Source organism: Thermobia domestica, chromosome 5, assembly GCF_964235325.1.
Source record: "Thermobia domestica chromosome 5, izTheDome1.hap1.1, whole genome shotgun sequence".
Classification (NCBI taxonomy): Eukaryota; Metazoa; Arthropoda; class Insecta; order Zygentoma; family Lepismatidae; genus Thermobia; species Thermobia domestica.
Window position 1 is genome coordinate 284706153 of NC_137458.1, and position 15390 is coordinate 284721542.

Sequence of the window (15390 nt, forward strand, 5' to 3'; positions counted from 1 at the left end):
TTTATATGTGTTATTTGTTGTTATATCAAACGTTGTGATGTTTATTCCCCAGAGTTATTCTCTCAATTGAATTTCTGTACAAGTAGATTACTAGTTTGTAAAGTGTATTTTTTACAAGCAAGTAGTAGTTAAGTCTGTAGAATAATACGCACTAAGTCTATAACAGTGGTTCTAAACCTAATTCCTATCACATCCTCTTGAAAGTAACCCCCCTTATAATTTCTAGTTTGTAAATAAGGTTGTGTGGGGTTTTTAATATACCAATTGCAGAATCTCAAAAGATTCATTTATTTCTATAATAGTAGAACACATTTCTTGTATATAGTTTGTACAATAACTTCCGTAAAAGAGAATGGATGAAAACCAAATATTGTCAGTTCATTCATATTACAAATATTTAATCCGATCCGTCATACTGTTTCAAAATGGAGGCTGTTTGAAAGTCTTCACAATTTATAACTCCCTAAATTTTGGGAAAAATTATAAAAATATAAAGTGGTTTCTAATTTATGTAAAAAAAAAAAGTAGACTGTTGTTAAAAAGTTATTTATTGACTGTTTTAATTTTCGAGAGGCCGCCATTTTGAGTTAACTTCATATTATTGTGATTTTTTTTACATCGTTGTGTATGTGTTCACTATTACCAAAAATGTTACAAGCAACTTGTTTACATTTAAAACATAGGAAACAAATAAAACTAAACACCAAAAAATATATCTTCATTGTGGCCAGCTTGCTGGAAAATTGACTATTCGCTCACACACATATGTGTAGAATTCTGCAAAGAACAACAGAGAATCCCAAACAGAAACAATCCCTTTTATTGTAGACAGAACAATTTGTAATTTTTTGATTTATCAACAAACGCAACATAACTATTGAGGATTAGTGTTTTCAATTTTAATTCTATTTCAATATGTAGGATTTGTTGCATTTGTTTTTCTGGTATTTCATTATGTAGTTCTCATTAGTTTCATATCGTACCTCTTTAATTTATATTGATCTTTATGTAACTTTGCACCTGTTGAAAATGTTCTTAACAGTATGAAGAAAAGTATCAAAACAAAATTCAAAATAATGTTTTAAAATATTTCTCTGTGTTAGATTCTAATTATATTTCTCTCTTCCTCTTAAGTTCGCGGCCCCCGTAGAGATCGCGATATCCAGGTTGAAAAACCTTGGTCTATAATCAATTTTCTAAATTTTCTAAGACTGATAATAAACTGCTGACAACTATTGAAAGTTACTGACAATAATAAGTACGATACAGGATATTCATGAGCTTAATGATAACACAATGTGAATAACAAATTCATTAATATACGTTATATTACCAATGTTTTTTTTCAATGTTGCCCCTTTGGCACTGCAACTCTTTTCTTTTCTTCGTAAATAATCATTTATCCGAAAACCCTCTTATCCGAGCACTTACATTATACAGTTGCTTGGAATAATCGATACAATTTCAAAAAAAAAAAAAAAAAAAAAAAAAAGAGTATTTTAAATATTAAACTCGAAATTTATCTCGGCTCACTCAGGGGAAACAGAAAGATTGTTTACAATACAATACAAGTTGGTATTATATTTATAAAATTATTTTAATGTAATTAGCATTTGCACCGTTGAGCACGGTGTTTGACCACGACAAAGTTCACTTGGCGGGAGCAGGGCTTGAACCCGGGACCCCAAGTACCAGAGGTGAACGCTCTACCACTGAATCACCGCGCCCCCTGCATAATTTATGAATCATGTCTTGTACAAAAAAGAAAAAAAACGTGTCCGTTATTCCTTCTCTGCCTATAACACTGCTATTAAGACATTCGTGAGGTAAATAGTTGACTAACTTGCATACAGAGTTTGACACTGGTATTGAAAGTTACGACCTGTAGGAGTGGTGCTGTGTGCTCTGTGGTTGTGAGTTTCAAATGATTGGCAACCTTAATGATTGGCATCCACACTTTCTCATTCGTACAAAGTTTAAAAGAGGTTCTTGGGCCATGAGGATTTAGAAAGTGATAAAAAAGATCGTTAGTTTCCTGACTAATATCTGCAGTTCCCCATATCCACCATGTCTCGTCATAAATTCAGGCTTAAGTTTAGGTACAAGTGACAACATGCTATGTTCTGGAAATACTGAAGTACTGTAATCAGTATGTTCATCTGATTTGTGTTTTAGTCAGAGGTACTTCAGGTACATCGTACTAGAGGTAACTCACCACAGGATGCTGTTAACGTATTGAAGGTTTCGATACACCACACTAGTACGTTCGAGGTGCATATGAGGAGAACATCGCATCGAGCATGAGTACCTACTTCATACTTCGGATCACATTAGTATAGATCATATTAACTTCACTAATGTAATTATTTGAACTCTAACATATGTATCATTATTTTGGTACACTTAGAAAGACAAGAATATCGGCTATATTGTACAATATTGCTTTTATTTTATTTTCTTAGAAATTGAATTTTTTTTACACTATGATTATTAACCAAGGTATCCGTAGCCTCCAACTCCAGCATGAAGATTGCCGCCAACTCTTCTCACAATGGCATTAAATCCATTGATATCATCAGCTCCGTATGTAACTATTCTACGACTGCCATCGGGTTCAATAAGGCTGTATTGTCCTCTTACAACTGGACCATCTCGAACTTCAGTCTGTTGTTTGTTGTCTCCTGTGAGATGGTCACTCACTGCGTAGCCGAACTGGTATCGTGGGTAGGCCTTAAATGAAAACAAATGACTTAATTTTCTTAAATTATTACATACTGTCAAGACCAGTAGCATTTAAAGACCTTTGCGTATATGTATGATACTTATAAAATATTAACTCGTTGAATAGATTATATAAAATGCTATGTTTTGTGTTCCGGAGATGGAACCAACGAATTTACATTTTGTTATTGAAAACCAATTTTGTGCTTTCATTAATTTCATTCTCAATAGTGCGTTTACATAAAATAAAACTAATACAATACGGTAGAAATATTTCCAGAAAGGTTTCTAAGATTAAAATGTAGATCTAATCTAGTTCCCTATAATATTCAATCCGTCGACGAATTGCAAGTTTGGGTTATCATGGCATTGATATATATGGAATTTTAATAATGAAAACAAAGTTTATATGTTTAAGAAGAAAGTGCGAATGTAGGGTGGGTATTCTAATGATAGTATGATATAGCAAAATGATACTAGTATGGTACTGATTGTTGCCACTTGATATATGAATAAACTGAGAGCAATTGCTGTTAAATTAAATTTTAAATGTACTTAATGTAATATTAATTACTCCGAACAATAATACATTTTTATACTTTTAAATAGAAAGCTTAATTAAATTGCTCAATTCACACTTATCTTGGTGACGTTATGTCATAGCCTTTGAAACGAACGTTCACTCATACAACATATACTGACTATACCCAACTCTCTAACAAGACTGGTAATGTATTATATTTACTATTTCTTTCGGTTTCAATATTGATTTGAATAAAGCAATTACAATAAACGACATCAAGAATCAGAGTTTTCCAATTGGTTCAGTGTCCTATTGATACCTTTCATTTTCATAAAGCCTCTATTCAATCTACACTTACTTGAAGTAACAATTTTTGGTTTCAATACTTATCGCTACACAACAAAAAAAAAAAAAAGAAAAGAAAAAAGAAAGGATGACAAAAGAAAACAATGGGTAGTGACAAAAAAGTTTCTGCAATAGATTCAGGATCTCAAGGTAACATATCATCACAACCAACAGCACTCTTCCAAAACCGGAAGGAATTCGAATTCCTTAGCACGTCAGGTTTAATACTGATTTCTTTAGAATTGGATCTGATTAACAATGTCCAGTTTCAAAATTGGATCTGATTAACAATTTCAGAATTTATCGGCATAGGTAAGAAATGGCATTGCATGAAAGCAAATTATTCTTTCAATAAATACGTTGTCTCAAGTGTATAAATATGATCACAAACCGTAAACTGTATGTAAATCGGAAGTGCTTGAACTTACTGGTACCTCTGATTTTAGAATTACAGTTCAGATAAATATGGTCTTCTTTCTTTCTTAACTCCACTCAAATTGGAAGTAGTTGAAATAAATATCGTTTTTGCATCGTTGGATCGAAAGATCCAATAAATTTCAATATTTTTTATATGCGTCGCATCTGGAGAACTACATACAGTGTAGACAAACCCAAGCCATCAAGTGACTCAGTATGATATGCTTATTCCATTGAGAATAAGAAAACTCGATTTATAGGTCGTTCAAAAATATTGTGGGCTTTGATCAAAAAAGAACTATTTATTGATCTAGATCGCAATCTTTTCATTCATTCTGGTTTTCCTAAAATTCTTGTTTATTGCCATAGAATAGAAAACAGTAAAGGCTTAAATAATAAAGTATGTGAAAAAATGGGAAAAGAGATAACGTTGATATAAACATATTGTTACTATTTGATTAGCGTTCGAATACACTGTAAACATAGCACAAATGATATCGAAAAATTGAAAATCATGCACTCACAACAATGTTTAACATTAACAAGAGTTGTAATGCTTAGTAACTATTTATAAAACAAATTCTCATTATACTTACGTAATAATCAAGTCCTCCACCAATTCCTCCAAGAACTCCAACTGCATAAGCAGATGATGCAAGAGCAACTAGAGCAAAAATAATCTTGAAAAGAAGAAAAATAGTATTTTGAGCCAAAATGGAATTTAGAGAAGATAACTAAGTTAAATGTGAAGGAAGTGTGTAACTTCAGAATTTGACATGAAAGTTTAAAATTCATTTTTCTTCACAATTAGCATAGCATTTAAACACTCAATTGTTGCTAGATATGTTTAAGTTCACAGTGTATGTATTTCTGCAAATAGGTTTTCCAATAAAACCTAGTATAATTCAATATTATAAATTTAATTGTTTTAAGAAGAATGTGTTGAGCTGTTTTAAATTTATTCTTAAGGAATGCTTAAAAGTAGTATATCGTATGTGTTGTCTAGTATGTAAACAGACATCTGACTGTGAGTAGAAACGACTTGTATTAGTGACACTTTTCTAAAGGTAGAGTGTCCAATCAAAATTTGCGGTGTAACCTCGAAGTAAGATATAGATATCAAAATTATGTATTACTACTTTCCTATTTTACATATATCTCTTAACGCGCTCGCGAAACCAGCCCTAGAGCCGTGTGGAAGAAGAGTAGTTATTTGGAATACTATTCAATACCTCCCTCTCATTGTGTATTACTACTGCCTCTTTAAGAGGTAACGACGTTTCTTTATTCGTTATCACCCGAAAGGAAAGAGATCAACATATTGTAATCAAGGTTTATGCTAAATACAATTTTACCACCGTATAGGTACGTCGATCGAGAATGCAGAAAGGTATTAGTCATGATTTATCGCTGGTCATACTTGTCTTTTTATCCAAAGGAATGAAACGGATCTTGGGCATCATTGTATTCGCCTTACTTTGTCCTAGAGGAGTTTATGCTCGTTTGTAAGCTCAGATTTGCCATCAATGAGGAACTTGTTGAGAACGTTTCATTGATTCTAGCAAATGTGACGACGGTGCTGAACAGTATTTCAGCAGACGACATTCCCAGGTCGTTCTAGAACATCTATGGATTATCTAACAAGTGTATGGTGCAGGAAAGAATGAACGTAGAAAACTAGTATGATAATGTTTTTTCTGGCATCATGATGTATGTCGGTTTGAGGATAACCCGTAACTTATTGAATGCACCGTGCACATTGCGTATTTAATATTTCCCTAGAGCGAACCTAGCCTTCCTAGACAAAGTTTGAGGTGCAAGGCCACGTGCCACAACGAAGAAACTGCATTACAATCCTATTTATGAAGAGCTCAACAGAGTTAACAGCACACAGATAAAATTGGCTATTAAGTGTGCCACACAAAAGGAGTGGGTAGTTGCAGATCTGGAACACCAAAAAGTTTGTGCATGACCAGCGTATGACCAGTGTGACAATGACCACCCACTCTTCAAAAATGAAATTGTACGAAATAGGCATTTGCAGAGAGCTATTTAAACACCATGAAATGAAGAACAGTTGGTCAAATTTGAACGACATTGCAACAAATGACGATGGTTCAACACACAATTTTAACTCTGACAATAAGAAGAGCTCCACGAAGTGTCACCAGTAGGCACCAATTCCTCCAAATTTTTCGATTCGCAGGCGAGTCATGCTGATAGTTTTTTTTGGGAGCTTCTTGGTATTCTGCTCTTTGAATTCCTGCCTAGTAGCACTATCATCAATTCTTATTACTTCTGTAACCTTCTAACAAAACTAAAAGCACAGACTTGTTGTTTTCGTCCAAAATTCAACTAATCATTCAGCTTTCCCAGACATTAGTTGTAAACAACGGGAAAGATTTGGTACGTTTTCTTTTTCATTGACATACTTTATCCAGCATAAAGACCACATCTGTGTCCATCGATGTTTTATCTTTCTCTAAAACTTAAAGAAATCTAACAATACATTGTTTTGATTCTGTCAATGAATTTAAACGGGAAAATAGGTTGCGGTTCCATCTGTTGCATGAACCATTTAAAATGAAATTATTACGAAACTAATGACACGTTGAAAAATGTTTTATTTTCAGGAATATTATATAGAAAAATGATTATTATCATCTATAATTTAAAGTTTTAGTAATAGATGCATTTGATTTAAACAGAAAATATTTTGGATGCATAAACATAGTGTCTTTCACACAATTAATGTTCAGCATCTAGGAACACTTTTTTGCTTTAACGAATACCTGTGCGATAGGTTTTCGTGCAAATATGTTACTACAAGGTACATAAACTCCAAGATGGTATGCAAATTTTATTACCCTTAAAGTTAATTGTTTACATTCTAGCTTTTGATGAAGGTTTGCGAGTTAAATTGTATGATTCAGAGATAAACATATCTGAAGCATGAATACATAACTTGCAGCTTTAGCTTGTAAAGCAAAGGTAAAGAGGGGAGATAAAATTTTCCTTTTATAATATAAGGGAATGCTAGAGAACACGGTGGCCAAAAGCAGGTATAGAGTCCCGTAGTGATAAAATCATTCCTTTTTCTACCATTTCGTATTGTTATCTATCAGGCAGACTTAGCGCTTTATTATTTGTTCTTAATGACTTTTTACTTATGTCTTAAGCTCGGAACAGCAGAAGGAAATAAACCTATAGGCTAGAATGTTATACTTGATCAATGCATAGGTGTATATTTACATTTGGGCCACCCTGTATAATAGTTTTATCTTTGCCTCGTTGAAATAATGTTGCCCGTTGTTTTGATCACATCACGGAAATACAGCTGAGGCGCTTGATATGAATTTCTAAACATATGTCAAGCTGAGTTTTGTCAAGTGTTCTTGGTGTAAAGATGTATTTTATATTAATCTCTTCAGTTGTTATCATTCCACTATTATCACATTGCTTTTTCTAAAAAGAAAAAGGAGTTCCAGTATTCCCTTAAATACATTCTCCCCATGCGAAGAATAGAAATTCAACTTTTATAATACATATACAAATGATCTCCCGTTCAGTAATATTTCTGGAAAATATGAACGTTTCCTAAGATCGTCAAATTAGGAATTTTAATCCTCAGATATAAATTTCTCGTTAAAAATTAATTTAATAGTAACCCAGCATTTCCACAAATTCTAATTTTATATAGTTTTTGCCACATTACAAAAGAACTTACATGTCGTTTGTACTTGTATCACAGAAAGAACTGCTAAAGAGTTTAAATTAAATTTAGAAATGCAGTTAGTATTTTCCTCCAATAATAAATGCTTTGTTGTAAAGATGTATTTTAATGGTGAAACGTGGGTTCGAAATGTAGGTGAAAAATATCTCACTAGACCCTGAAATTTTAAAAACGATATTTATATTTTAAACTCCAAATTCAAAACAATTCGAATTTTTTTTTTAAAAAAATACTTTTTTCTTTTCAAAACTAACATCTTAAGAGAAACATTGTGGCACTGTTTGTATGTATTGTGTTTTAAGTGTGACCATATTACGTGAAAACTGTTGAACCAATTTAAATGAATTTAAAATAACATAATACTTCCCACAGCCTGGAATTTTGTCTCGTCACATAGAATAAAACACAAGTTTCAAAGGAAAGATTGAGTTCAAAATTCTGTTGAAACACAGTAACATATGTTTTTTTTATCATTCTTTATATCTTATTAAACTGTTTTATTCTAAGGTTGGTAAGGGCTAAAATGATTTGACAAATATATGTGCCTTGTGCGAAATATAGAGATTTAGCTACTAATTTCTAAAGCTAAGATGCAGTTCATACGTAAAATGAATTTTAAATGTTAATGACTGGAAGTGAATAATTATAATTAATTCCTGTCAAAACACGATAAAGTAGAATTATTTCACACATTGTTATGAGTTTTCAAGTTTATCTTTGGTTGATCTAAACATGCGATGCTTATTATTCTTTAACTTCCTTCTACACGTTGGTTTATATGTCTGTACTCAGTGTATGATTATTTATTTAAAAATTTAATATAATGCTATTGTTTTAAAAAGATTAATGGACTTACGGTAAATGTGTTCATTTTGATTGTTGGTCAGACAAGATTATCCTAAACTGTAATTGACCAAAGTAGTTCTACCAGTTTTATTCACTAAGGAACGGAAAGAAAGCTCTAAGACTGTCATTTTTGCAGGAAGCTGTTAATTGGCTTCCGAATAATTTTCTTAAATGCCAAGAATGTCTAACATGTAAAATGTGGCAAATAGTAATAGAAATGAAACTATAAATGAAGAATGTTAATTATAAAATAATCAAGGGAAAATATTCTTTTTCTTTAAAGAATTAAAACAAACCTAATGATTTAAAACTTTATAATCCCCATTTCAGCTCGAGAGAAAATGTTGAGGTGGTGAAATGATTTTCCATTTCCTGTACAGATTTATCATAAAAAATATTTCCTTTTATGATTTCCTTAGTCACTGGTATATAAAGGGAGCAAAATAATTTCTTTTTACAGTTCAGTTTCACCTACAAAAGAAACTTGAACATTAACAAAATGGTAATGTATATAATGTGATATTCTAAGCAGTTAATTTCGAGATTAGATATCCTTATAGATATAGTTTCTTGAATAGTTATAGTTATCTAATTCTTGTTACTTCCATAACACAATTAGTCTTTTTAGTATATTACAATCAAATATATATTTCAAGACATAAAATCCAGTGGTATGTGCTAAATGAGTGCGATGTTCCTATGTTTATTTCGTGAATGTTAAATAGTTTCATCTATTCGTATTTTTTCATTATTCCCGTTAGTTGTACATAAATAAGATATAACAATAATTGAAGCTAAAGCAGCAAAACTTCTATAACTAACATTTTATACATTTAAGTTTTTTCTGTTGACGCCGAGATAACTCTCGCAAAATGTAACTAATTTTAATTGTAGTTAGTATATGACATTCTTCAAGAAACAAAATTGGAATCTAATAAGCATAAATCTCTGCAATTTGAAAAGATGTACACCATTGCCCAAAGCTGCAAATGTTATGGTATACAAAGAAATATTTTGCAACTTTAATTATGTAAAAATTATTTGATTTTCATAATAATTTATCTAAGACCCTACCAGCTGTGATTTAGATAGAGAGTGGAAAAAAAATAACCGTGTATAAAGTGTATTCATCTTTTCGCATATTATCTGTATCTCCTTTATTATTATTTTTTTAAATGTCCTTGGATTTGAGTTCCGTAAATAATGAAAGTTTGAAGTAAAGATGTACAAACATGTGCCAGTCAATTTTTGTAAAAAAAAAAAGAGAGAGAGAAAAGAACGTGAATTTATTAGTATTAAGCTAAACAAAATCTTCAAAATAATAATAATAATAATAATAATAATAATAATAATAATAATAATAATAATAATAATAATAATATCAACATTATAAACATTTTTTTCACTTCTTCAATCTATATCGTATCTAGTTCATGTTGAAGGAATAATGGATATATTTACAGGTATCTTTCTTTCTTTTAGAACACCCTTTTTGTTTAAATTAAAAATATTTCATGCTAAGTTATACATAAAACCTTCGTCATATATTTCTTTGTAATTGAAATAGAACATTTAACGAAATTTACTGTTTTTACTCTATTTCAGTAATTAAGGGTTATATTTCTTTTTAAATCTTGTAATATTGTTAATATATAAAATTTGTGTATAAAATGTGTATAAATTTTTGTGTATAACTATTTTACTTCTATCGTCTACAGATGTCTTCTGCTCTCCTTTTGTGCCTCGCTTTGTTCTTCGGAACTTCCTACGGTATGTATTATTTTAATTGAACAACAATGAGTTACATAACTTTAAGTATATACTCGTTTTGTATGCTGTACTTCAGTAGAGGTGCTACAGACTTTGACCCCCATCACAGGAAAAATAATGGTGTACTAGTCGCAATTGAAATTTCGAGAATAGCAAACACATTTCTTCATTATTACCCTATATTATTCTTTTTTATCTTATATAGTATATGCGTGCTGTAGTTTCGTTCTGTCTTGCTATTTTGGGAACATTGATAAACTCACGAACGCGTGAGCATAGCAAAGTTGAAAAATAACAAAGAATATTAAATAGGAATACAAGGAAAATAATGAGCTTTCAAGATTTAAATATATCCACTGCAAAGTGAGTAATAAAATTGAGCGACATATTGATTCGTCTCTATGTCTCGGTGGTGGAGCTATCACCTCTTGTGCGTGGGGTCCTTATTATGATCATAGCTCACTACAAGTGATCTTCCTGCTGGAAAACACCATGTGCGTGGGTTTTCTCGGGATTCTCCTGTTTTTTTTCACTTTTTCATTCCAACATTTCACTCATTTCCCATCACCACAGTGTTTTTTGTTTTGCCCAACCGGCGTAATCATGGGAATTAAAACTTAAAGAATTTCATTTTCATTTTGAACGAGTAGAGTAAAAAATTGGAGCAAAAGTAAATCAAAAACACTTTTGGAAGAAACGTCTGTGATATGTGTCAGAATTTTGATGCTCTAACGCATCAAAAGCAGATCTGGGAATAAACGACAAAGTATCATTCACTTACAATACATAAGAGTTATATAAACTGATTCATCTATTCACTTCCACTTATAATTAGAAATTTGTTTAAAAGTAAAAGTTATTTTAGTTTATACATTACTTCATTCATTGATAATAATTTCATGTTTGCATTTTCTTCAGCCGTTCTTCTCAGCACTGGAGTCAGCAGCCAGAATAATAACCGTATCTCACTCGCCTCAATTCCCGTAGTCGGTGCTTATGGTGGCTACGGACTTGGTGCCGGATACGGTCTTGGTGGATATGGTCTTCTTGGTAGATATAGTCTTGGAGGATACGGCCTTGGTGGATACGGTCTTGGAGCTTACGGACGTGGTGGATATGGAGCCTGGGGATATGGTGCACAAGGTCTCCGTGGAATCGGTTATCTTGGTTAAGAGTTTGAAATATATGTAATGCAAATAATATAATAAAAAAAGAGAATTCATTTCAAAATTTGATTTTTTTCTAAATACTGTTTTCCAAATTACATACTTGACTCGTTTTAGATTTTAAAATAATGTTTACTACTGGGAAATACGGAAATAAAATAACGGGAATATATATATATATATAAAAAAATTAAATTAATCAAATTCTTAGACGAAAGGTTCTCTTTCCTTTAAATTAATGATTAGAGAAGAACATAACAAAATTTTTCATTGTATGTTAACTTAATTCATATTTAACTCAAAATAAAATAATGATGTTAATGCGTTGAACACAAATCAGCAGAAGACCGAAGTTGATTTAATTTAACGTAATACTTGAGTGATAATTATAATCGAAGGAAGAGCTGTTTTATTTTTTTCTTTTCCTCTATTTTATGAAATCCCAAATTTGAAGGTACCAAAGACTGTGTAATTCTATCGAACTTACATACAAGTGGAATGCACATTTTAACTACCTTAATTTCCTTCAACATTCGCTAACTTACCCGTAAAATATCTTTCTCAAAGAATAAGAAATACATTTAGAAAAGATGATTTTTTCGTCCCAGTCAGTAAGTGATCCGGAATTATAATCTGACTTATTTTACTTTTTTTATATTTATAATAATAGCTGCTGTCTTTCTTTTTTTTTTTTTGAAAATGAAATGAAATCTTCACGATTATGCCATATAGATATTTTTAATGAAGCAGTAGGCCACATATTCTACCAATAATCTTCTGTGCTATATACATCATAAGGAAATAAAGCTATATTCTTCTTACCATACATAAGGAAATATAGAATTACTTAATGCAAGAGTAGTAGGCGGCTGAAAATACGGTTTAACCCTCAAAAAATTCCTACAAAAGGTTTCTCAACGTTTTTTTGTGGTATCAAGCGCACTGAATAACATACTAAAAGTTACCGAAATTTGATCACCGGAAAGACCAGATTTTCAAGATGGTGTCCAAGATGGCCGTCAAAATAGGTTAAACTCTCAAAAAATTCCGACAAAAAGTTTCTCAGCGGTTCATTGTGGTATCGCGTGCACTGAATAACATACTAAAAGTTTACCTAAGTTTGACCACCGGAAAGACCCAGTTTTCAAGATGGCGTCCAAGATGGCCGTCAAAGTACGTTAAACCCTCAAAAAATTTCCATAAAATGTTTCTCAGCGGTTCATTGTGGTATCGCGTGCACTGAATAACATACTAAAAGTTTACCTAAGTTTGACCACCGGAAAGACCCAGTTTTCAAGATGGCGTCCAAGATGGCCGTCAAAGTAGGTTAAACCCTGAAAAAATTCCCACAAAAAGTTTCTCAGCGGTTAATTGTGGTATCGAGTGCACTGAATAACATACTAAAAGTTTAACCAAGTTTGGCCACCGGAAAGACTCGATTTTCAAGATGGCTGTGGAAATACGGCTCAACTCTCCAAAGATTTCTACAAAGAAGTTTTTCAACGTTTTTTTCTACAAAATTTTCTCAGTTTACCCAAATCTGACCACCTTAAAGGCCTCTGTTTCAAATTAATGTCCAAGATAGTCGCCAAACCTGTCTACAGTTCTCATCCTATGAAGGTAAAGCTAGTGTTTACACTATGTTTTCAGGGTCTTACAATACATTTATGACACCAATATTACCAAAACTGCTTTCTTTAATGTTAGTTTATCTTAATATGTTGTTTTCGTAACATTAAAGTATTTACAAATAGTCATTGTCACATTCCTTTTCCAAAACAGTCTCATTGAGAGAATTTCTAGTTTTCTTTGACACGATAATCGGTGATTTTTTTAAGCTTTTTCTTGTACTATAGTTTGCGTTGAAACTATAGTACAAGAACTATACTAAACGTTTACCTAAGTGTGACAACCGGAAAGGCCCAATTCTTAATGTGGCGTCCATGATGGTCATCAAACACTTAATTCATAGAGTTTTCATTCTATAAAAGTAAAATTAGTGTCCACACTATAATTTAGATCAAACAATTTTACATCTGGTTTTACCAGTAATTTTGCTTATACTTAATTTACGAAAAATATCAAAATTCTTCATGAACATTGAAATAATTACAAATATTTATTCTCCCATTCTTTTTCCGAAACAGAATCATTAAAAGTATTTTCACAGTTTTCAGTTTGACACTGCCCACACGCAGACGTACATGGTAGTCCGTATCTCATGCAAGTGCATCGTTTCGTTAGGCATCCAGTCGTGCAATTGCAGTGGATCATATGAAGAAGATTTTCTGGAGCAACAGGTATATCACACATAAATGGTACATACTGATTGTGCAACAGCTTCCAACCCCAATCAACTGCATTCATATCAATGTCCTTCCCAATCCAAACCATGATTTGATAGTATACTCAAAAGCTGTGATATTTGGTCGAATACTCGGTAGGAGGAAACCGCTCTGGAGTGACGAATGACGTTGCAGAAACAAGTTTTTTACGGAAGTGTTGGTGGCGCAAAGAAGTAAGAGAGTCAGTATTTCTGCCCAAAATAAAACTACCATTACCTTGCTTCCTAGTATCTCTATAATAGGTTTTGTTTGTTGTGTCTGCAGAAACACATTTGTACAGTTCTGAATCGTTTGCTCACTGCTAATAAGTTTTTGGAATGCTGACTTCTTGCCTACACCAAAAATACGCGAAGTTGAATCACATCCTGTGTAAGCATGAATGAACAGTTGTTGCGAACACACATTACTACCCAGAACTCGCTTAATCTCTGTGATATATACTTTATGCAATGCAGACCTTTCCGAACGAAAATATAGTCCTTTATTATTTAGCTGTGCATAGTATAGGAGAAGGATAAGTAAATCTGTATCTTCTTCTACTAACGTTGTTGGATGTTTTTCTGAAGATTTGACAGCTGCCTTGACAATGTCCATGTCTGCATCCCCTGACGGATTAATAACACTGCATCCTCTTATCCGCAGTTCTGCTGTAATCATGTGAATAAATGTTTGTTTCTGGGAGGATATAGAAAGAAAATCATCTTTATTCCCTGCGAATTCTGTTGTTGCATTGAAGCTGATGGTCGAGTGGGTGATTTGACCTCGTCGATGATGAGCATTATCCTTGATAGAAGGACCGGCTTCGTAACCATCAAAATAACAGTTGATTTTCCGTATTATGTAAATTATGCGTATGAGCGTGCAATGGCACAATACGTGTCGTTCTTTTTCCAAGGCAAGCGATGAAGAAGGGAACCACCGCCTAACACATAATGTTCAATTCTGGGATTCGAATCCATTATGGCTTTTTGGGATTTCTTGATAACATGCTCCTCAATTGTATGAGCCAGTTGAGCCTTGTCACTTTTACGAAATATTTCTTTGGCTCTTCGGCTGAGTAACTGATTCAGACAGGCGTTGATGTCTATAAATTATATTAGAAATAAGTGAATGCAATGCAACAGGCGTAATAAAATTCTTAACAAGCCTAGATTTTATCTCATTCCAAGCTATTTGATGATTTAATGCTAACAAAATTTCCTTTAATAACGAACCTTCACATTTCCCGACAAGAACAGAAAGAATCATACTCAAAGAGTAGCTAGTATCCATTAGAGTTTCCTCAATTTTGGCTAATATTTCAAAAACTAGCAAACTATTACTGCCATCAGTTGTTTTAAATTCCTTAAATTTTGACTCTAGAAAATCACTAGTTCTTTTAAATGTATACTTCATCAGGAGATTATGCTCAACATTTGAAGATTCATTAATACTAGGCAAAGTTAGCAACCCTGTTAACACATTTTCACCCATCTGAGTTCTCTTAGGTGGAGCACCATACCGCGGATGCGAAGTCTTGGGAGT

The 15390-nt window shown here is 32.4% G+C and overlaps 1 protein-coding gene across 1 annotated transcript in view; it reads right to left on the reverse strand.

The window, feature by feature from the left end:
• Window positions 1-2490: 2490 nt before the first annotated feature.
• LOC145685556 (uncharacterized) overlaps window positions 2491-15390 on the reverse strand; it is a 28943-nt gene continuing 16043 nt past the window's right edge. Inside the window, exons 3-4 of the mRNA XM_081757952.1 lie at window positions 4603-4670; window positions 2491-2730 (exon numbers count right to left, since the gene is read on the reverse strand). Coding sequence (XP_081614078.1) covers window positions 2491-2730; window positions 4603-4670 — 308 coding nt within the window. The remainder of the gene's footprint in view (window positions 2731-4602; window positions 4671-15390) is intronic.